The 24,308-nt window shown below is 40.2% G+C and overlaps 1 protein-coding gene across 2 annotated transcripts in view; it reads left to right on the forward strand.

Moving 5' to 3' along the window:
* Positions 1-24,308, forward strand: part of hace1 (HECT domain and ankyrin repeat containing E3 ubiquitin protein ligase 1) — a 102,827-nt gene that overhangs the window by 56,384 nt on the left and 22,135 nt on the right. For both annotated transcript variants that reach the window (XM_072553056.1, XM_072553065.1), the window contains 6 exons: positions 491-597; positions 1,419-1,569; positions 9,437-9,783; positions 14,022-14,090; positions 14,171-14,258; positions 16,233-16,344. In XM_072553056.1, the coding sequence (XP_072409157.1) occupies positions 491-597; positions 1,419-1,569; positions 9,437-9,783; positions 14,022-14,090; positions 14,171-14,258; positions 16,233-16,344 (874 nt within the window). The remainder of the gene's footprint in view (positions 1-490; positions 598-1,418; positions 1,570-9,436; positions 9,784-14,021; positions 14,091-14,170; positions 14,259-16,232; positions 16,345-24,308) is intronic.

Raw genomic sequence — 24,308 nt, forward strand, 5'->3', positions numbered from 1 at the left:
GTTGACATTTGTAATACATTTTTGAAATTGAAGTTTTTTAAAAAAAAGGTAAAATCTAATTAATAGCATTGAAACTTAAATTTTTGGAAATGGAGTCTTCTGTGGGTGGTTGTCCTGACAGTCGTCCATCCCTTTCATATAATTTAGTTCCACATTCTTCAAGAGAAGAGAAGCCTCAAAATAACTTTAAAAGATACTGCAATTGTTCATTTGTAAAACCCTGCTACTGTTGTAGTTTAGTTTTCTTTGGCTCCTTTGTTTTTGTGTAATGAGGACATTTATTCTTCTCTCAATTCAAAAGAGATCTTCTGCTTAATAGTTTGGATTTTGTAGAAATGGCCAAGATGCATCAGCATGAAAAGTCGCAAGCTAATTTTAATTTTGCATTCCTTACCACATTGTAGATAGCACCACTATTAGTCATTCATGTTGTGTATGATAGCCTTTTGAATAAGCATATTAAGTTAGGTGTGGTTTATTTTGCATTTAGTTACGGCAAGTTCTTGAGCATCTATGTCCGCAGAATGAAAGTCTGTATCAGAAGATCCTGATCAGTCTTGCTGAAGTTGCTACAACAAATGGTCACAAGTTGCTTAGGTAAGTTGACAACAGCAATGGAATCCAAACTAAGCGTGGACTCTAATTTCAGTCCCTTCAGCACAACGTCAGATCCTTTTAAAGGAAATTTGTTAGTGGAAAGTTAAATGTTAACATTAATTACTTAGTTCCTCCATTGGGAAGTAGCTAAATTTTTCTCATTTGATCAAGCCTCATGTGCAAGCTTGGGCCACTGAATCTTAAAATGTATTTTTGTGCTGGATGGTCAAACAATTATCCATTCTCCAGAGTAATGAAGAATCAAGGTTGGTTTGCTTACCCTTCTGGCTGAAACTATTGTGATAAATGAAGTTATGGTGTTGGGCTTTAATGAAGTATTAGTAAATATTTGCTGCAGAGTTGTCTGAATCATTGAATATTAAGGCTGACATTGAGCAAGAAAGTGATTTTTGTTTTATTGCCACCACCTCCGTCAGGAATACTCTGACAGACAACTGAATATGTAGTAATTATGAGGGGTTTTCAATGCCAAATTATCTTTCAAACATGAATGAAATGGCCAAACTCGAGATTTAACAGTATTGCAGATATGTACAGGAATTTAAAAATTGAAAACAGCAAGTCTGACAGCATCTGTCGGGAGAAATCAGAGTTAAGGTTTTAAATTCTGAAGAAGAATCACTGGACCTGAAATGTTAACTCTGATTTCTGTCCACAGATGCTGCCAGACTGTTGACTTTTTCCAGCAATTTCTGATTTTGTTTCTGGTTTCCAGTTCTTTTGGTTGTTTGAGTACTTTTACTGTTTTGCAAAATAATTGTATGTCAAAATATTAGATTTTACTTTTCCTCTGTCCTCAGTCTATCAAGCAACTATGAAGCACAGATGAAGAGTTTGTTGAAGATAGTGCGTATATTCTGTCATGTGTTTCGCATTGGCCCAACCTCTCCCAGTAATGGAAATGACATGGCTTACAATGGGAATAAAACACCGCGAAGCCAAGTTTTCAAGGTCTGAAAAATATATAATTTTATTAGGAACATTGAAGTAAAAGAGATGTATTTCACAAAGCATACAAACATTAATCAGGCAACTCTTGAAAGAGAAGTAAGTTTGGTTGACAGAGTATATAGACGTTTACAAAATCTGTTGCTTATGTATCCTGCTTAAAATGAGAGAAATGTTGCTCCTGCTTTTATCTTGCATTCATCATAAATGTTAAAAAAAAAAGCCTAATTTCAAACGATCATAGCAATTTATATTGAAGGAGAAAAGGATGCTGATTATTGGGCATGTCAACACTGATTTGCCAAAGCATTGCCATGGAGAAAGAGGTTATAGTTTCCCCATGCTTCTAGACAATGCAAGAATGAAGGTACTTGAATAGATTCCTTTTGTTTGGGTAAAATAAAGTCCTTTGCAAGGAATTAGTATGAATGCACGCTGCTTCTAAGAAGCATATATATGCAGTTTTATGAATTTGACTGAGTATTTTAAATTGATTTGTTAGTTTAGCTGTTAACACTTGGAATTATTCAGCATGCAGTGCCAAGGTCGAAATCGCAATTAGCAAAGATGTTTTGCTTTGGGGTTTGCAAGCTTGGGCTGGGTGATTACAGGAGAAAGTAAGGACTGCAGTTGTTGGAGATTAGAGTTGAAAATTGTGGTGCTGGGAAAGCATAACAGCCCAGGCAGCATTCGAGGAGTGGGAGAATTGATGTTTCGGACATAAGCCCTTTAGGAACGAGTGATTTACAGTTAAGTCTGTTATGAACAGCCAAAGGAGAATGATGCTTGATTTTAATCAAAGCAAAATATTGCAGATGTTGGATGGAACTGATAGTAAATGCCAGCAAAACTGAACAGATCTCGTTGCATCTGTGGAGAGGGCAAGTCTTGTATGACTATTTTGAAGATGTCATATTAGACCTGAGACATTAACTCTGGATGTAGATTTGCTCACTGAGCTGGAAGGTTCATTTCCAGATGTTTCGTCACCCTACTAGGTAACATCTTCAGTGGGCCTCAGGTGAAGCACTGTATGTGATTCCTGCTTTCTATTTGTGTTTGGGTTTCTTTGGGTTGGTGATGTTGTTTCCTGTTCTTTTTCTCGGGGTGGTAGATGGGGGTCGAACTCGATGTGTTTGTTGATCGAGTTCCAGTTGAAATGCCATGTTTCTAGGAATTCTCGTACGTGTCTCTGCTTGGCTTGTCCTAAGATGAATGTGTTGTCCCAGTTGAAGTGGTGTCCTTCCATATCTATATGTAAGGATACTCGTGAGAGTGGGTCATGTCGTTTTGTGGCTAATTGGTGTTCATGTACCCTGGTGGCTAGTTTTCTGCCTGTTTGTCCAATGTAGTGTATTTGTTACAGTTCTTGCACAGTATTTTGTAAATGACATTAGTTTTGCTCCCTTCAAGTTCATTAGCTGCTGTTTTAGTGTGTTGGTGGCTTTGTGGGCTACCATGATGCCAAGTAGTCTGGCAGTCATTTCCAGGATGTCTTTGATGTAGGGGAGAGTGGTTAGGGTTTCTGGATGTGTTTTGTCTGCTTGTTTGGGTTTGTTGCTCAGAAATCAATGGACTGTGTTCACCACTTGGCATCATGGTAGCCCACAAACCCACCAACACTCTAAAACAGCAGTTAATGAACTTGAAAGACCCTATACAGACAACAAGCAAAACTAATGTCATTTACAAAATACTGTGCAAGAACTGTAACAATTACTACATTGGACAAACAGGCAGAAAACTAGCCACCAGGGTACATGAATGTCAGCTAACCATAAAATGACATGATCCGCTCTTACTCATATCCTTACGTACAGATAAGGAAGGATACCACTTTGACTGGGACAACACATCCATCTTAGGACAAGCCAAACAGAGACACGCACGGGAATTCCTAGAAGAATGGCATTCCAACTGGGACTCTATCAACAAACACATCGAGTTGGATCCCATCTACCCCCCCACCCCAGAGAAAAAAAAACAAGAAATGACATCACCAACCCAAAGAAACCCAAACACAAATAAAAAGCAGGAATCATGTACCGTGCTTCGACTGAGGCCCACTGAAGATGTTACCTAGTAGGGTGACAAAACCTTCCAGCTCAGCGAGCAAACTTGCATCCAGGAACTCAACCTGAGCTACAAATCTTCTCAAAACCCACTAACATTCACTTTGTCTCTGCACAGATGCAGCCAGATCTGCTGAATTTCTCCATCATTTTCAGTGATGTATGATTTGTTTAGCTAATCTTTAGGATGTGTAAATCGCACCTCATTGGCACTAAATTCACATGCAAGTTGCTTAATTTTTTATTGGAGCATCATTTTGGACTGATGTCAACATTGAGTGTGGAAAATAGCTCTTGGTTAAGGCTTTGTCATTGAGAAATCTGTGTGAACTTGTTAGCCAATTAGTACTGTTTTTTTTCAAGCATAGGTTATTATGATCATTCTTGTGTTTGTCCAGATTAATGCAAGATGAATTGCCTCCCTTTTCTGTACTTTATTTTTGCTCAGCTTTGAGCTGAAAATTCCCAAATCAGTTTATTGATTTCACAAGTGTTTTACTTTTTTTATGGATAAATGCCCTTTTCTGTTAATTTTTCAACTAAATTCTCTTAGAGTTCTTGGTAAAGGCAGAGGAAATTTTGAAGCAATTTCTCTAAGGATTTCTAATCCTTAGCTAATACTCAGCTTTTCTGTATATAATACCAGGCATGTTTTTCCCATTTTGATTCGATATGGAGAGCATAGACAACACTTTTGAGCTTTTGTTTTATCTTTTATTTTTAGTCAGATTTTTAACAATGCACTGAGACTTTGCTTACATCTATCAGTCTCCTCTCTGAAGCAGAACTTAAGTGCAAAGCTTGCCAGTTCAGAATTTTGAAGGAATGCAGCCGTGTCTGATGTCTGATTTTCAGATCGGCATAGAGATGTACAGCGTGGAAACAGACCCTTCAGTCCATGGTGACCAGATATCCTAAATGAACATAGTCCTATTTGTTAGTATTTGGCCCATATCACACTTAACTCTTCCTATTTGTATACTCATCCGGATGCCTTTTAAATGTTGTAATTGTACCAGCCTCCACCATTTCCTCTGGCAGTTTATTCCGTAAACACACCATCATCTGCATGAAACATTTCCCCTTAGGTCCCTTTTCAAATCTTTCTCCTGTCACTGTCATTTAGTTTTGGGCTCCCGTGCTGAGGGAAAAAGTCCTTGGCTATTCACCCTATCAATGTCCTCATTATTATGTAAACCTCTAAGATCATCCCTCTGACGCTCCACTGTTGATCACCCCAGAGTGTTCAACCTCTCCTTATTGCTCAAACCTTCCAACCCTGGCAACATCCTTGTAAATCTTTTCTGAACCTGGTCAAGTTTCCCTTAGTAGGGAGACCAGAATTGAATACAGTATTTCAAAAGTTCAAGGTTTGGTAGAAGATGGACATCATCTTCTTGGACATCATCAGAAATATACACATAGACAAGGAAGAAACTATGGTCTCATTCGATGTAATGGCACTGTTCACCTCCATCGACAAAACACTAGCCAAAGAAACAATAGCCAACTTGCTCGACAGACATAACAGACAACAGGACGTTGAACCTATTAACAAAGACGGCATACTTAAACTACTGGACTTGTGCCTCACAACACACTTCACATTCAATAACCAAATATACGAACAAATCAACGGAACACCCATGGGCTCACCGATCTCTGGACTCCTAGCAGAAGCAGTAATGCAAAGGTTAGAACAAACAGTCTTACCACAACTTCAACCCAAACTCTGGGTCAGAAACGTGGATAGAAATAGAGAACACACACCAGATCATCAACGCCACACTCACAGGAATCCAATTCACTAGAGAGGAAGAAAAGGACAACCAACTCCCATTCCTAGACGTGATGGTACAGAGAACACCGAATGGAGAATTCACCACAAAGGTTTACAGGAAAGCCACACACACAGACCAAGTCCTAAACTATGAAAGTAACCACCCCAACACACACAAACAAAGTTGCATCAGGACACTATTCAAAAGGGCCACCACACACTGCAGCAGACCAGAACTACAAAAAGAGGAAGAGGAATACCTATACAAATAATTCGCCAAAAACGGATACCCTCGCAATTTCATCCACAGATGCCTAAGGGAGAGACAACGGAATGAGGACATGCCGCAACCCAAAGGACTAGCCACACTACCATACATCAGGAGCATTTCTGAACTGACAGCCAGACTACTGCGACCACTAGGACTCATAACAGCACACAAACCAACAGCCACGCTCAGACAACAACTCACCAGAACAAAGGACCCGATACCCAACATGAGCAAAACTAATGTAGTGTACAAAATCCCATGCAAGGACTGCAGAAAATACTACATCAGACAAACAGGAAGACAGTTAACGATCCGTATACACGAACACCAACTAGCCATGAAACGACACGACCAGCTATCCTTAGTAGCCACACACACAGACGACAAGCAACATGAATTCGACTGGGACAACACTACCATTATAGGGCAAGCCAAACAGAGAACAGCCAGGGAATTCCTAGAGGCATGGCACTCATCCACAGACTCTACCAACAAACACATCGACCTGGACCCAATATACCGGCCACTACAGTGGACAGCTCGAACTGACAACCGGAAGCGGCAGAGACAGGCCACTATAAATGCCGGAGGAAACAGCACAGAAGCGCTTCACAGGAGGCTCCCAAGCACTGAGGATGTCACCTAGACAGGGGACGAAACGTTTGCAAGACAAATTCCTAGCTCGGCGAACAGAACCACAACAACGTATTTCAAAAGTGGTCAACCAGTGTCCTGCATAGCCATAACATGACCTCCTAACTCCTCTATGCACTGACCAATAAAGGTAACCGTACCAAGTGCCATTTTCACTACTCTGTCAACCTGCAACTCCACCTTCCAGAAACTATGAACCTGCACTCCAAGGTTTCTGTTCAGTAATGCATCCCAGGACGAGTGTGCAAATACTACCAAAATGATTTGCCCTACCAAATGTAGCACCTTGCATTTATCTAAATTAAACTCCATCTGCCACCACTCCACCTATCGGCTAATCAAGGTTCTGTTATACTTTGAGATAACCTTCGCTATGCACTGCAGCACCAATTTTGGTGTAATCTGCAAATTTACTAAAGATGCCTCCTATATTCCCATCCAGGTCATTTATGTAAATGACAAAAAGCAGTGGACCCAACACTGATTCCTGTGGCACACCACTGGTCGCATAGGTGGGGTTTCAGTTTAACCTCCTGTCTTTTCAGGAGGACATATTTGCACCACTATTTTAAAAAAAAAGGGAAATTCTCTTTGCACTGGTGCTCACATTTACCTCGCAACCAATATCACTGAAAACAGATGAACTGGTCAGCATTTCATTTCTCTGGGGGGAAAACAAATGAAGCAGCCAATATGCACACAAGGTTCCAAACAATGTAACTAACTAAACATCAGGAATACTAAGGTTTTTATAAACTGTGTGACGTAAATGAATTTTCTCAAAAGCTTGGATTCAGTGATAGAGAAAAACGAATATCTCCTCAATAGAGAATATCTCCTCAACATCCAATGAAATATTTCTTTTGAATCACAATTGCATTGTTGGTAACACTGCAGTTAAACTGTGCACAACAAACTTCCACAATAGCAATGTGTTAATGATAACCATTTTCATGATGTTATTTGGGGGATAACTATTGGCCAGGACTCTGGGGTTGACTCAACTGTTTAAAAAGTGTGGAATGTAATCTTTTACATCTGTGAGTAGGTAGACTGTAATAGGGGAGGTTTAACCCTCATTCCAAATGGCAATGCAGCACACCCTCCCTAACTGGAGTGTCAACCTTGATTTTTGTGTTGAAGACCTGCAAGTTCCCCTCTAAGACACTCACTAGCCTGATGAGGCAATACACTGCTGCTCCTTCAGTGTTGTTAGGTCAAAACCTTGGGGCTTCCTCTGCAATAACATTTTAGCTGTACCTACAGAAACGGATTGCGGTAATTCAAGAAGGCAGTTTGGGCAATTAATACTGGCCCAGCTAGCAGTACCCACATCCATGGCTGAATAAAGAAAAGATGATTCTTGCTTGTTTCATAGAGCATAGGTGAAAAGATCAGGAATTGGACGTGTCGTGGTAATATCGAGGCTCTAGCTCAATATTCTGTCCACATTAGTTCAAATCTCACCATGTCATCTGGTGGTATTCAAGTTCAAATTCAGAATTCAGTTGTGGAATTAAAAGCTAGTCTCTGTAATAGTTATTTGCTTTTTAAAGGTTCATCAGGTTTGCTAATGTTTTCTCCTTAAAGGAAAAAACATTTTCTGTCTTTACTTGGTCTGGTCAACATGGAATTCCAACCTCTCAATCATGTGGCTGTCTCTTAATTGTCTTTTGAAATGTTCAATGCAATCCATGGGTACTTGAAGATGGGCAACAAGTGTTGCCTTGCCAATTATTCTTTGAGATGAGAGTTTCAAAAAACAGTAGTCCATTTATGTTCCTCTTTCTGCTCTGCCATTCTAGATCATGGCTGATCATTTCATTCAACACCACTTTCCCACGCTGTCCCATACCCCTTGATGTCGTTAGGATCTAGAAATTTGGCAATGTCTGTCTTGACAAACTGAATGTTTTTAGCTTCCACAGCCCTTCTGTGTAGAGAATTTCAAAGAGTCCAAAGAACTTCCATCACATCTCATTTTGAATGTCTTAGACCTTAATTCTGAGACTGTCTTTCTTTCCAGTACTCCCTCTCCTCTTCCCCAATCACACCCACCAAACATGCAGCAGAAGTATCTTTTATCCAGTTTGGTGTTACCCTTTTAAAGAATTTTACAAGTTTTAATAAGATCACATTTCGTTATTCTTTTTGAGAATACAGCGATCTGTCCTCGTAGCACAGTCCCTCCATCCTTGTAAATAGTCTGGTGAACCTCTACTGCATTCCTGCTATGGCAAGTATGTAGCATCTTCAGCTGAAAGCTCCAAAATTGCACACAGTACTCACCAGTGTTTTCAATTGCATCGCACATCTTTATTTTGGTACTTGAATCACTTATACCTTCATGTAATTTTCCAGCAACTTGTAATCAAGGGCACACATCCATTTCGGCATCAGCACTCCTCAATATCTAATCACTTAAGAAACCTCTTCACTTCTATCCTTCCTACAAACATGGATAGCCTCACTCGTAAGCACATTGCCTTCCATCTGCTATTTTCTTGTCCACTCTCTCAACCTATCCTGAAACCTCTTTGTGATCTCGCAAGATATGTTTCCATTAGTTTTGTTTCATTCACAAACTTGGAAATATTATATTTGTTTCCCCAGATCCAAATCATTAATATAATTTGTGACAGCTGGGGCATGAGTCCTGATCCTTGCAGTACCCCATAAGTTATATGTTGGACCTGTGCTGCCTTTGGTCTACCTGGCTGGGATCTACATTTGCTAAGCAATATCAAAAAAGCAATATTGTTATGACTTCTGATAATGGTTATTGTGATTTAGTTCTATACCTCCTTCAAAATATATTTGGCTGAAAAGCAATTCAAGATTGAGGTTTTACTCGTGGCCAAACTATGAAGAGCTGCAGGCTGTTCAGTTGTTTCTTCCCATTGTATCACTTGTATGATTCTAATTAATTGGCCCATTCTGTACTTGCTAAGATTGAAGCAATACGAGCAAATAGAATCCAATATAGTACTTAAGTTGATTGGTATTCTTATATTTTTTACAAAAGAATTCCCCAGATGATAGTTCAATAATAACATAAGTGTATTATTTTTTGCTTCCTCTTTGTTTTAACAGCCTTTGGAACTACTATGGCATTCGCTGGATGAATGGTTAGTTCTTATTGCCACAGAATTGAAGAAAAATAAAGAGGACTCTGAAATGGATGCTAAAAACATCACTTCAATTTTACTGAAACAAAGAGCCCAAGAACAGCAAGAAGTTGTCACTAGTCGAGTGTTTAAGACTGTTAGCAAAGAGATCTTGGAAGACCAACATGCCAGCTTAGAGAAGCTTGAAGATAGTGACAACACTACACAGGATGCCAGTTCAGATTGTCTAGATGTAATTTCTATGACAGCAAATCGACTGAGTGCAGTCATCCAGGCTTTTTATATGTGCTGTTCCTGTCAAATGCCTCAGGGGTGAGGAAAATTCAAATTTTGATTTGTTTTCAGTCATTGCCTTTCTATTGTTGTCTTCATCTGTCTACAGGATAAAATAGTTCGATTGTGAAAATTTCAACTGGTTTTCACTGGAGCTTTGACGTCAAGTACCTTTTTCTCCAAATAAGAAACTTAAATTATCTAGATCAGGTAGCTCCCATTTTTGACGTTAGAACTAAAATTCTTTCTATCTCCTCTACTGTGGTATGTAGAAACATGGACTTTTTTAGACCGAGATAGCAACGTTAAAGAACATTGGTATTGGAACATTGGTACGGTAAGTGAACTAGTGACTGATAGCTTGAGGATTTTGTGAACATTTTAGAAGTCTAAGTGCAGAAGGAGGGATTTTGAAAATGTGCAGCTGCAGTTGAAGCAGAAGGGGGTAAGATAGATGCCGCAGGTTGTCATACTGAATCAGAGGGCTTGCAAGAAAATGTAAAGGGAGCAGTAGACCATACCACTGCCTTTCAATATGGTCATGGCTGTTTGAAGGCTCAACTCCACTTTCTTTCCCATTCCCATATCCCCCTGTTTCCTGAGAGATCAAGTAACACTTTCTCTCTCAGCGAGAAATACATTCAGCGCAGGTGTCCATTCTATTGCAGCATTCCAGTTTCTGCCTGCCTATGCAACACCCAACTGTTTTGCTGGCGTACCACTGCAAACCTTCTGTACTTTACAGCCCTCTAGTTTGCCTGTTGTTCTTGCTTCCAAGAATTCTTGGGAAAATTGCAGCAAATGTGCTGCCACAATCGCTTCTGACTACTTGACTCAATTGAGACTGATGTCAGGTTTGAAATCCAGTCCTCTTTTTTTTTTTAATTTATTCATGGTATGTGAGCATCACTGATATGTCCGGCAAACTGTTGCTCATCCCCAGTTGCCCTGCAAAGGTGATGTGAGCTGTTCTGTTGCACCACTGCAGTTGATCAGGCATAGGTGTACCAATAGTATTATTAGGAAGGGAGATCAGATTTTTGAATAGTGACAGTAAAGGACTGTGGATGATCACTATTGGAACCAAAGGAAAGAGGGGTAGGCCTCTTGGCCACTTGAGTTGATATTATTTGAGGGTTGAGGGGCTTCCCTCTGTATTTAATCCCCATGTCCTTCTGCATGGTTGTAGTCATGGTTTTAGAAGGAGCTGTCTGAGGAATCTTGGTGAATTTCTGCATTCTGTAGATGCTGCTGCAATGGAGCACTGGTGGTAGAGCAAGTGGATGTTTGTGGATGAGTGCCAATTAAACAGTCTTGTTTGTCCTGTATGCTGTCAAGCATGTTGAATATTGTTGGAAACTGCACTCATCCAGGCAAGTGAAGTCAAATGGCCTTCTCCTGCACTGTAATAATTCTGTAATGTGGGGTATTCCATCACCATCCTGATTTGTGCCTTGTACATGGTGGACAGGCTTTGGGGAGTTGAGGGATGAATTGCTGTCTGTGGGATTCCTAGCCTCTGGCCCACTCTTGTATGCACTGTATTTATAGTCCAAGTCAGTTTTGGTCAATGGTAACCCATAGAATGTTGTTAGTGGAGGATTTAGTGATGGGAATGCCATTTAATGTAAAAGGACAATGTTTAGGTTCTCTCTTGTTAGAGATGGTCCTTGCTTTGGCATCTGTATGGTGTGAATGTTTCTGTCACTTTTCAGCTCAAGTTTGGATAATGTCCAGATCTAGCTGTATTTGGACATAGTATCTGAGGAGTTCTGAATGGTGTTGAACATTTTGCAGTCATCAGCAAGCATCTCCTCTTTCATGAGTTTATGATGAAGAGAATGTCATTGAAGCAGCCGAAGATGAGGAACTTCTACAGTGATATCCTGGAACTGAGATGACTAACATACAATAACTGCAACCATTTTCTTTGAGTCAGATATGGCTCCAACCATAGAATTTCGCCTGTTTTCCAGTTTTGTTAGGACTCCTTGATGCCGCACTCAGTCCTGGTTGCCGGAATTTTGTCAGGGCCTGTATGCTATGTAGCATTGAGTGCCTTCAAGCATTTTTTTGGTATGAGGTTGAGTGAATGAAATTGTTTGAAGACTAGCACCTGTGATTTTGGGAACCTCTGGAGTGTCCCAGATAGGTCATCTACTCGGCACTTCTGGCTGAAGATAGCTACAAATGCTTCAGTCTTGTCTTTTTTGCGTTGCTGGACTGGGTTTCTCCATTACTGAGGATGGGGATATTTGTGGAGCTGTCTGCTTCAGTGATTTTTTTAATTGTTCACTACCATTCACAATTGGATTTGACAGACCTTTTTGAGCCACATCTGATTCATTGGCTGTGGAATCATGTGTCTGCATCGCTTAGACACTTGACGTGCAAGTGGTCCTGTTTTGTAGCTTCGCTAAGTTGACACCTGACTTTTAAATAAGTTTGGTTCTGCTCCTTGCATGCCCTCCTGGCCTCTCCATTTAACCTTTTTTTAAAGGAGGCTTGGTGAGTTATTGAAGTGCATTTTGCAAATGGTACACATTTCTGCCAATGTGCAGGTGATGAAGGGAGTTGATATTTAAGGTGACCAAGGTGCAGAGCAAATGGACTGTTTTATCCTTGGTGTTAAATTTCTGGAGTATTGTTGGAGCTCTACCCATTCAGGCAGGTGGAGAACATTACATCACAGCTCATATATTGTGAACATGCTTAGGGAGTCAGAAAGTGAACTTGCAGAATTCCCAGCCTCTGACCTTGGTCTAATTATCACAGTAGTAAGCTTAACGTCACAACAAGATTCCTGGGATATTGAAGGAAAATTACAGTAACAAATGTAGTCAAGTTTGTCATTGAAAATGGCTATTAATGCTAATCTTATGGGGTTATGTAATATGTATGGTTCTCATGGAAACTATGAACGGTAAATGCAATATTGGCACCTTAAAAGGAGTAAGTAGAAACTAAACTTATCATTAATTTTTCTTAAAGTGAAGTTAAGAATTAATGAAGTGAGTAGAACTTATCCACTATTTTAATTTTAATGTCTTAATGTGGTTAGAGATGTGTTGACCTGCATTTCTGACAATTTTATGATAAGTGCTGATTGGAATCAACTCTACATTCAGGTGACCACTTCTTGAACTAGACTGATTTTGATTGGTTTGTAGGTCACGACATTGTATTTGTCCAATTTTGAAATATTCATCTAAATTAATGTGAACATACATGAAATGGAAGGTGTTTCACATTTGTGTGTATGGTTGGAGGTAGGTTTTGTGCAACAGTGACCAGTACCCAGGTACTGTAATTATCCTGCACATTAAAGTTCAAGCCAGACCTGGAACGTAGAGTATGATCATCTTAAACTGTGCTTTGACTTGAACGACTTGGCTTTTAAAGTATGAGATTACATGAGTGTTCAGATGATTTTTTTTCATCCAGGAACTGGTGAGTGTTGAAATGCATCATGTTCATCCTTTGCGTATGCTAAGACTGGCCAATTTTGTTTTGGTTATACCATGCTCTTTTGAGCCTAACTCTGATGTTAGTTTAGTTATTCAACTGGGTGTATGATCTTTACTTACTTGGTCTCAGCACAGAGAATAGGTTTGAACCATATACATTTGCCAAATGATGTCAGTACAGAGTTAGCATTTGTATAAGCTTTAGTGGAATGTTGAAGTAAATTTCAAGGCAACAAATTGAAAGTTACTCCGAACTGCACTTTCTTGGTTAATAGCTTGTGATTGAGATATAGTTGTAATGGGGTGTTATCCTTTTTGGGAGCATTCAGTGATTATATGATGTTAACACTAAGGATTTTAAAATGAAATAGTTTGATCACAGAGCTATTATATTTAAAAATGGCTGGTTTAACGTGTGAAACTGTTTGATTTTGTGCACGTGGTTGAGACTGGTGTTCTGAGATGTAGGCTTTCATTATGTATATATGATCAGCTTTTCAATTGAAGTGATAATCATAACCACGTAGAAGTAGGTCATTTGGCCCAGTTGAATCCATGCCATTTTTGAGATTAATACAGTCAGACCCATATCCCGCTGTATCATTCCAACCTTGCAAATTTTTCTTTCTTAATTCTCATGTGAAATTTCTTTTTAAAATCATTTGATTGTCTCCCCTTCACCACTACCATTGTAGGCAATGAGTTAGATGTTATCATCATTTTTGGTTTTAAAAAAAAACTCTTCCTCACATCCCACATAGAACACATTGGTGAACATGAGAAAGAACATACATCACTTTTCTTTTACAGAATGACATCACCTCGCTTTATAGAGTTTGTGTGCAAGCATGATGAAGTTCTGAAGTGTTTTGTGACAAGGTGAGCATACATGCTTCTCAATGTCGTTTCACTGTAGCATTATTGAGTGCTCATTCAAAACAATATATATTTTGTTACAGAAATCCTATAATAATATTTGACCACTTTCACTTTCTTCTGGAGTGTCCAGAGCTGATGTCAAGATTTATGCATATCATCAAAGCACAGGTAGGCTTTGTTAAAGCTTTTGAATTTAACTTTAATGTAAGAACTCAGTAAATTGAAATCATGAGTTTGCAAGTCAGTGATGTATCATGTTCCGATTCTGAACGTCATTGAACGTTAGATGTCATTTGAAGTAGCTGTTACAGTTCGCCAATCGGTTATTTGTTTACAAGGGAGCAATTGATTGAGGCCATACTAATAAATATAGTGATTTCCTGCTAGAAATGTTGCGTGCCTATCAAGATGAGATTGTGTAGTGCTGACAATATGACCCCTTAAAATACTGGAGGACAACTGCTCATGAAACTCCACTCTTGTGAATCTATGTTGAGAGCCCAGTCGAACTCGTGCGTGCCTAGAGTCACTCTAGCTGAAGTTAATTATGTTAATACTGAGTGATCAAGTATGCATCCTTCATTGTATATGGCTTGACTACTAATTGCCTAACACAAAGTAACATTGGTTAACCTTGTTAAGTTCTTATCACTAACAGGCATTGCCATATTCAAGTACAGCAGTAAATTATTTTCGCATGTGATTGCAGATTGTGGTCACACTGTATTGCTGCTGCATTTTGTCTATAGTGGTAGGGGATGGGGGAAAGGAAGGTAGGATAGGAATTTTGTTTCTAAAACTGCCCTTGCTCCAATTCTGATCATTGGTGTCTGTGTATCACAAGTACTCTGAAATGGGCCTGAGGCTGCCACTTTTTGGATCTGAAAACTGTCCAGTGTGTCTGAATTTACCCTGGAAAAGTAAGCTTTTCTCAAAATAAAGCAAGACGAGTGGTATTTTTCACTAATAGGATGCTGCTGTCAAACTGCAAAGACATTCTGCATACGAAAAAATAAGTAATGTGGTATATGAACTTTAGTCCTAATAGTGTTAAATATGTATTTTGTATACCCCAACAACTAGTGAATTGTATCAAATAGCACATCTTTTTGGCAGTTTACAATGAGAACACTTACTGTCTACAATCACAAGCATGCAAAACTCAATACATCTAATATTGAATTAGATTAGTTAGTGTGGAAACAGGCCCTTCGGCCCAACAAGTCCACATCGACCCTCCGAAGAGCAACCCACCCAGACCCATTACCCTATATTTACCCCTTCACCTAACACTATGGGCAATTTAGCGTGGCCAATTCACCTAACCTGCACATTTTTGGACTGTGGGAGGAAACCGGAGCACCCGGAGGAAACCCACGGAGACACTGGGAGAATGTGCAGACTCCACACAGACAGTTACCTGAGGTGGGAATTGAACCCGGGTCTCTGGCATTGTGAGGCAGCAGTGCTAGCCACCTTGCCACCATATTGCCTGATATTAGAATCAAGTCCACGATTGGACAGCATTTGCTGAACAATCAAATGTTATGAATTATAAGCATAGCACAAAAAACTCTTGTCAATTGGGCTTGCAACTCAGATCACTTAAACTTATTCACTGTTAAGTATATCCATACGTAGGTTCCTGTCGTCTGGAAAAAACAACCACATGACCAAACATTGAGCTTTGTTTTGAATTGAACAAAGTCTTGGGGGAACAATAAATCCCTTGCACATTCTTCATGGCAGTGCTTGGAGTTGCTCTGCCTTTTATTTGCTCCTGTCTTTGAAATTTGGCTTTTTTGCGTTTGTCCTGATGAGTGCAAGCCAGAAATCTTTGACAGCATGTCTCTTATTTTTTGAGCAATATCCTTGTTAAGTAAATTGTTACCTCTATCTGTGTCCTTACCTCCTCTACTTAATCTTGCTATTATTGCCTCATGGTGTGAAACCTTTCTGTTCTGTATCCTTATTCTGGACTAGCATTTAGTGCTCAAGGATTGAGGTCTAGTATTACAATGATAAGGGGAGTATCAACACTTTCTATTTGTCTTCATCTTCAATTCAGTAGCCTATATTTTTATTAATTTTTTTTGTACTTTATAAGAAAAAAATCAATTGGGTTCTTTTCTTACTTTTTAGCCCTTCAAGGATAGATGTGAGTGGTTCTATGAACACCTTCATGCTAATCATCCTGACTCTGATATGGTGCACAGGCCAGTTCATGAAAATGATATCCTACTGGTTCATCGAGGTATAGTTTGAATTATGTTAACTGTACAAAAGTAGATCCTTTGAAAACTTCATCTTGTAGCAATGTTTCATGTCTTCCCTCTTTTCTGAATGAAGTGTGCAAGAACAAAAGAAACAATCATCTATCTTTATTTTAGAAATCTTGTCAAATTAACATTGGATTTGCACCTTTTAGAAATATCATGATTGCAAATAAAACTGTACTATTGCAAATGACCCTTCAACATGATGACAGGATGCTTTTTTCAAATATAAATTACAAAATGGTGAACAGTAAGAAGGCCATGGATCTTCAAAGAAATTATATAATTTGTTCCTTCTCAGTTTTATTTGACTTTATGCCTGGTTAAAGTATGACAAATTGTTTTATTGTTCCCATTGTAAAGATTGGAATTATCAAATTGTCCATTAGATTAGGTTAACCACCAGAGCAAGGATGGGATAGGGTTTCTTGGCAGGTTTTGTGAAATTGAACTATTTTGTATGCAGATACTCCCCTAGGAGAACCTGTTGCATGGAAGGAGCTCACTGCTGCCTTCAAAGAAAATGTGGGTTATCAAAACAGGTGTCCAGCTGCAGTGTCATGAAAAGGTCCTTAGTAAGCAGGTTCAGGGTAAGCCAGAGCCCCTACAAAACAAACCGCTCGTGCTGGGGCTCCAGCACAAATGCCTTATGTATAAATGGAGAGACACCAACTTCGTGTGACCAAGGAATGTATCCTCGACAGTACATGTAGGGGATTAGTTATCTATAACTCAGCAAAACAAAGGGGCAGTTACTTGGCTCCAGGGATTTGCATTCAGTAAATAGGAATTGATGTTAAAGCCAGAATTGAGTCTCTTCAAAATTTTACACCTGGAGAATCAAATGTCATAGTCATTTGAGTTATAGAGATCTGCAAGGATTCTGGGTAATCCAAGATGTAGGACGGGAAAAATTTCTGGTTGTAAGAGCTGTTTTTTTTGGGTATTTTAGGAGCTGGGGGTGATTTCCTCGAATTCCAGGAGCAGCAATTACTGTTTTATCTGCTGTTGCATTATTTTGGAACTTTGGGGGAAAAAAAGTCAAACAACAGCAGTTTTAAAAGGGAGAAGAACAGACAAAGGAAGCACTTGGTGAGGTCAGTGCGAGAGAGAGAAAATCTGCACAGTTGGTGCCTTTGCTGTTTTTGAATTCATGTGTTGCTGGACATCGGAATGTATCTGGGAAAATTAACAAACAGTGAATTCCACAACTAATCTTGGAGGAACCAGTTTGGGCGAAGTTCACAACACAGAATCAGATAAGTTAATTGTTTGTTTTAAGTCTGTCCAAGAGCGAGGCTGTATTAGTGAGTACAGTGGGTTCTTTCTTGATTTATATGTTTTTGGAGATAAGTCTCTTGATTAAGATTAAAATATAAGCCATAGCCATTAATTTAACCTGGTGCAGTGTTTTGTAGAGGAATAAGACTGTTATTTTCTGGGTTGTGAAGGAGCAAAAATGGCCTTTGCAGTAATATGTACTTCTTGTCAGATGTGGGAGTTTAAAGAGAGCTTAAGGGTTACTGAGGATTATATCTGACATAAATGCTGTTGGATGTGAATCTTATCAGATCGAGTGGATCGGTTGGAGAGACAGATAGAAGCGATGAGGAATTTGCAGCAGTGATGTGATGGATGGCAGTTAAAGGTAAAGTCTCAGATACAGTCACAGAGATGGGTTAACTCCAGGAAGGGTAAGAGAGGTAGGGACCTAGGGCAGGAGTCTTTTGTGGATATACCCATTTCAAACAGGTATGCTGTTTTGGAAAATGTAGGGGCTGATTGATTGTCAGGGGAACTTAGCACAAACATCCAAGTTTCTGATATTGAGACTAGCTGTAATGCAACGAGGGGTACATCGGCTTCCAAGAGGTCAATTGTGTTAGGGGATTCTGTAGTCAGAGGTACAGACAGACGTTTCTGTGGCCAGCAGAGAAAAAGCAGAATGGTGTGTTTCCCTGGTGCCAGAATCAAGGATGTCTGAGGGTGCAGAATGCTCTCATGGGGAGAGGGGCCAGCAAGAGGTCATTGTCCACATTGGACCCAACGATATAGGAAGGGAAGAGATTGAGACTCTGAAGGGAGATTACAGAGAGTTAGGCAGAAATTTAAAAAGGAGGTCCTCAAGAGTAGTAATATCTGGATTACTCCCAGTGCTACGAGCTATTACGAGCAGGATTAGGAGGATAGAGCAGATGAATGCATGGTTGAGGAGCTGGTATATGGGAGAAGGATTCACATTTTTGGATCATTGGAATCTCTTTTGGGGTAGAAGTGACTGGTACAAGAAGGACAGATTGCACCTAAATTGGAAGAGGACTAATATAGTGGCAGGGAAATTTGCTAGAACTGCTTGGGAGGATTTAAACTCGTAAGGTGGGGGGGGGTGGGGGCAGGGGGGGGGGGGGGGGGGGTGGGGGCAGGGGGGTGCAGGTGGGACCCAGGGAGATGGTGAGGAAAGAGATCGATCTGAGGTGGGTACAGCTGAGAACAGAAGTGAGTCAAACAGTCAGGGCAGGCAGGGACAAGGTAGGACTAATAAATTAAACTGCATTTATTTCAATGCAAGGGCCTAACAGGGAAGGCAGATGAACTCAGGACATGGTTAGGAACATGGGACGGGGATATCATAGCAATTACAGAAACATGGCTCAAGGATGGACAGGACTGGCAGCTTAATGTTCCAGGATACAAATGCTACAGGAAGGATAGAAAAGGAGGAGGGAGGCAAGAGAGGAGGGGGAGTGGCATTTTTGATAAGGGTTAGCATTATAGCTGTGCTGAGGGAGGATATTCCCGGAAATTCATCCAGAGAAGTTATTTGGGTGGAACTGAGGAATAAGAAAAGGATGATCACCTTATTGGGATTGTATTATAGAGGGAATTGAGGGAACTTGAGAAAAAAATTTGTAAGGAGATCTCAGCTATCTGTAAAAATAATAGGGTAGTTATAGTCAGGGATTTTGACTTTCCAAACATCGACTGGGACTGCCATAGTGTTAAAGGTTTAGATGGAGAGGAATTTCTGAACTGTGTACAAGAAAATCTTTTGACTCAGTAAGTGGATGTACCTACTAGAGAAGGTGCAAAACTTGACCTACTCTTGGGGAAATAAGGCAGGGCAGGTGCCTGAGGTGTCAGTGGGGGAACACTTTGGGGCCATCGACCATAATTCTATTCGTTTTAAAATAGTGATTTAAAAAGGATAGACCAGATCTAAATGTTGAAGCTCTAAATTGGAGAAAGGCCAATTTTGACGGTATTAGGCAAGAACTTTCAAAAGTTGATTTGGAGGCAGATGTTCGCAGGTAAAGGGACAGCTGGGAAATGGGAAGCTTTCAGAAATGAGAGAACAAGAATCCAGAGAAAGTATATTCATGTCAGGGTGAAAGGGAAGGCTGGTAGGTATAGGGAATGCTGGATGACTAAAGAAATTGAGGGTTTGCTTAAGACAAAGAAGGAAGCATATTTTCTGTATAGACCGGATAGATCGAGCGAATTCTTAGTAGAGTGTAAAGGTAGTAGGAGTATACTTAAAAGGGAAATCAGGAGGTCAAAACATGAGAGCGCTTTGGCAAATAGAATTAAAGAGAATCCAAAGGGTTTTTACAAATATATTAAGGACAAAAGGGTAACTAGGGAGACAATAGGGCCCTGCAAAGATCAGCAAGGCAGCCTTTGTGTGGAGCCACAGAAAATGGGGGAGATACTAAATGAATGTTTTGCATCAGTATTTACTGTGGAAAAGGATATGGAAGATATAGACTCTCGGGAAATAGATGGTGACATCTTGCAAAATGTCCAGATTACAGAGGAGGAAGTGTGGGGTGTTTTGAAATGGTTAAAGGTGGATAAATCCCCAGGACCTGATCAGATGTACCCGAGAACTCAGTGGGAAGCTAGAGAAGTGATTGCAGGGCCTCTTGCTGAGATATTTGTATCATCGCTTGTCACAGGTGAGGTGCTGGAAGACTGGAGGTTGGCAAACGTGGTGCCACTGTTTAAGAAGGGTGGTCAAGACAAGTCAGGGAACTATAGACCGGTGAGCCTGACCTCGGTGCTGGGCAAGTTGTAGGAGGGAATCCTGAGGGACAGGGTGTACATATATTTGGAAAGGCAAGGACTGATTTGCGATTGTCAACATGGCTTTGTACATGGAGAAATCATGTCTCACAAACTTGATTGAGTTTTTTAAAGAAGTAACAAAGAAGATTGAGGGTAGAGCAGTAGATGTGATCTATATGGACTTCAGTAAGGTGTTTGACAAGGTTCCCCATGGGAGACTGATTAGCAAGTTTAGATCTCATGGAATACAGGGAGAACTAGCCATTTGGATATAGAACTGGCTCAAAGGTAGAAGACAGAGGGTGGTGGTGGAGGGTTGTTTTTCAGACTAGAGGCCTGTGATCAATGGAGTGCCACCAGGATCGGTGCTGGGTCCTCTACTTTTTGTCATTTACATAAATGATTTGGTTGCGGGCGTAAGAGGTACAGTTAGTAAGTTTGTAGATGACACCAAAATTGGAGGTGCGGTGGACAGCGAAGAGGGTTACCTCAGATTACAGCAGGATCTGGACCAGATGGGCCAATTTGCTGAGAAGTGGCAGATGGAGTTTAATTTAGATAAATGTGAGGTGCTGCATTTTGTGAAAGCAAATCTTAACAGGACTTATACACCTTTAATGGTAAGGTCCTAGGAAATGAAGCTGAACAAAGAGACCTTGGAGTGCAGGTTCATAGCTCCTTGAAAGTGGAGTCGCAGGTAGATAGGATAGTGAAGGAGGTGTTTGGTATACTTTCCTTTATTGGTCAGAGTATTGAACACAGGAGTTGGGAGGTCATGTTGCGGCTGTACAGGACATTGGTTAGGCCACTGTTGGAATACTGCATGCAATTCTGGTCTCCTTCCTATCGGAAAGATGTTGTGAAACTTGAAAGCGTTCAGAAAAGATTTACAAGGATGTTGCCAGGGTTGAAGGATTTGAGCTATAGGGAGAGGCTAAACAGGCTGGGGCTGTTTTCCCTGGAGTGTCGGAGGCTGAGGGGTGACCTTATAGAGGTTTACAAATTTTTGAGGGGCATGGATAGGGTAAACAGACAAAGCCTTTTCCCTGGGATCGGAGAGTCCAGAATTAGAGGGCATAGGTTTAGGGTGAGAGGGGAAAGATATAAAAGAGATCTAAGGGGCAACCTTTTCACGCAGAGGTTGGTGCGTGTATGGAATGAGCTACCAGAGGATGTGGTGGAGGCTGGTACAATTGCAACATTTTAAGAAGCATTTGGATGGGTATATGAATAAGAAGGGTTTGGAGGGATATGTGCTGGCAGGTGGGACTAGATTGGGTTGGGATATCTGGTCGGCATGGACAGGTTGGTCTAAAGGGTCTGTTTCCATGCTGTACATCTCTATGACTCTAGGACTGTATAACTAGGAAGGAGGCCAGAATTGCACGCAATATTCCAACAGTGGCCTAACCAATGTCCTGTACAGCCGCAACATGACCTCCCAACTCCTGTACTCAATACTCTGACCAATAAAGGAGTCTGTGCTGGTTAAAAATCACCATCTAACTTTTTCTAATCCCATTTTCCAGCACTTGCTGATAGCCTTTTATCCCTTGGCATTGCAAGTATACATTTAAGTACTATTAAAATGTTATGAGGGTTTCTGCCTCACCACCCTTCCAGGCATGAATTCCAGATTTTGGTTTTAAAACAAAGTCCTCATCTCCTCACCTTAAATCTGTGCTTCCTGGTCATTGATCCTTCAACCCAGGGGGAAAGTTTTCCTGTCCACCCTGTCTTTAACCCTCATTATCTATACACCTCAATCATATCCCTTTTTTCAATCTCTTCTGTTCCAATGGAAGCAATCCTAATCTGTCCAATCTCTCTCCATAATTAAAACTCTCCAACCCATGCAACATCTTGGTAAATCTCCTCTGCACCCTGTCTAGTGCAATCACATTCCTCTCATAATGTGAATACCAGAACTGGATGCAGTAGTGTAGCTGTTGCCTAACTAATATTTTAGATGGTCCCAGCATTACCTTCCTGCTCTTAAATTCTGTACCATGACAAATAAAGGCAAGTATTTTGTATGCCACCTTAACTACTTTATCCACTTGCCCTAATACCTCGAGGGACTGGTGGACATGAGCATCCAGGACCCTTTGACTCTCGGTGCTTCCCAGGATCCTACCCTTCATTGTATTTCCTTGCCCTGTTTGTCCTTTCCAAAATGCATCACCTCACACTTACCTGAATTGAATTCAATTGAGTATACAAGTACGAACTCTGTACAATTCACAGGCAGTACTGTGCATCCCTCAGTTGAAATAACTTGCTCAATTAAATAACTCTCACATTATCTAAGAAATACAATATCAAGCAGAACACGAAAAGTTACTTGACTACAGTGCAGAATGTAGAGACTGACCAGGCTGCATTCAGTGGCAGTGTATGCATCAGCTGGATAACACTACTGGCACCAAAAATGTCTGCCAATAGATGGAGCCCAGGATTCTACTTCAGAATGTTGACAGGGCCAGGTGAAGAGCAGCTCAAGAACGAATCTGGGCCCTTTGTCTACGGTAAGATTGGCAGGTCAGAGCCAGTGCTAGGGCAGTGCTGAAGGTGCAACTAACATCCCCAATTAGTGTAATGGACTCTGGGTGCCTTAGAGTCTGAACCAGGGTGATGAGAGACTGGACTAGGGGAGTGGGAATGGGATCACTGAGGAAAAGATGATACATAATTGCAGGCCACAGAACTGTCTGTGATGTATAATACTAAAGAGAAATTCACTATATTAAATCGATGTAATTGACACTTATTCGCTTCAACATTATTAACAATGTCAGATGAGTTGATGTTAAGCAGGGACTTAGTGGAATAAAACTTTCTTGGGTACTTCACAAATATCTCATGAATAAACTGAACTACATCAGGAAATAATGGTCAAAAGCTTTGTCAGAGGTTTTTAAGGAACCTCTTAAAGGAGGAAAGAGACAGAGAGGGATTTGTAATTTGGGCATTGGCAACTGAAAACTCGATCTCCTTGTGGTGGAGTGATTAAGATCGGAGAGGCTCGAGGCTGTAAATTGGTGAGTACAGTACATATATTTTGCAGGATTGTAGTGTTGAAGTAGATTAGATGTGGGCATGGGTGCAGCCATAGATAAATTTTGAAAACCAAGATTAAAAAATTTAAAATTAAAACATTGCTTAATCCAAAGTTGATGTACATTAGCAAAAGCATTTGATTGAGAACAGGCTTGGAGTGAGAAAGGTCAATGACAGCAGAATTTTGGTTGATCTCAAATTTATTGAGGGTAGAATGGGAGATCCACCTTGAGAGTGTTGAAATAATTCAGTGGAGAGAGGTGACAAAAGCTTGAATGGAAACTTCAGTGGTCAATGAATTGCAGTAGGGCAGACTCCACCAATATTATGAAGATGGAAATGGACCGTCTGACTGACTGACTGTAAATGTGTTTAGAAGCTCGTAACAGCCAAATATGAGACCAGGTTGTGAATAGTCTGGTTTAGTCTCAAGTTGCCAAATACATCATCACCATTTAACTGTAATATTATTCCCTTTGTCTTTCTTATCCACACTCGGTAGATTTTGTTTTCTTGAATCCATCATCAATAGGCAGACCATGCCTTCTCTTCTGTACACTTTGAAACTTGCTCCTTAAATCCATCTAAAATTCACAGCACTTTTGTAGAGGGTAGAGAGTTGTGTGACTAAGGCAAATAGTTTGATTGAAAATTGCTGAATAGCAGACTTGGAAGTAACAAATGCTAGTTAAAATATTGAATTTGGTGTCCAATCAGATACAGAGAATCAAACTAGCAAAAAAAAGGCAGATAAGAAACTTTTTTCCTTAAAAATTTCAAGCAAAAATTAAAACCTGAACTGATAGAATACTATAGT

The sequence above is a fragment of the Chiloscyllium punctatum genome, chromosome 3, assembly GCF_047496795.1.
Source record: "Chiloscyllium punctatum isolate Juve2018m chromosome 3, sChiPun1.3, whole genome shotgun sequence".
In the NCBI taxonomy this organism is placed as follows: Eukaryota; Metazoa; Chordata; class Chondrichthyes; order Orectolobiformes; family Hemiscylliidae; genus Chiloscyllium; species Chiloscyllium punctatum.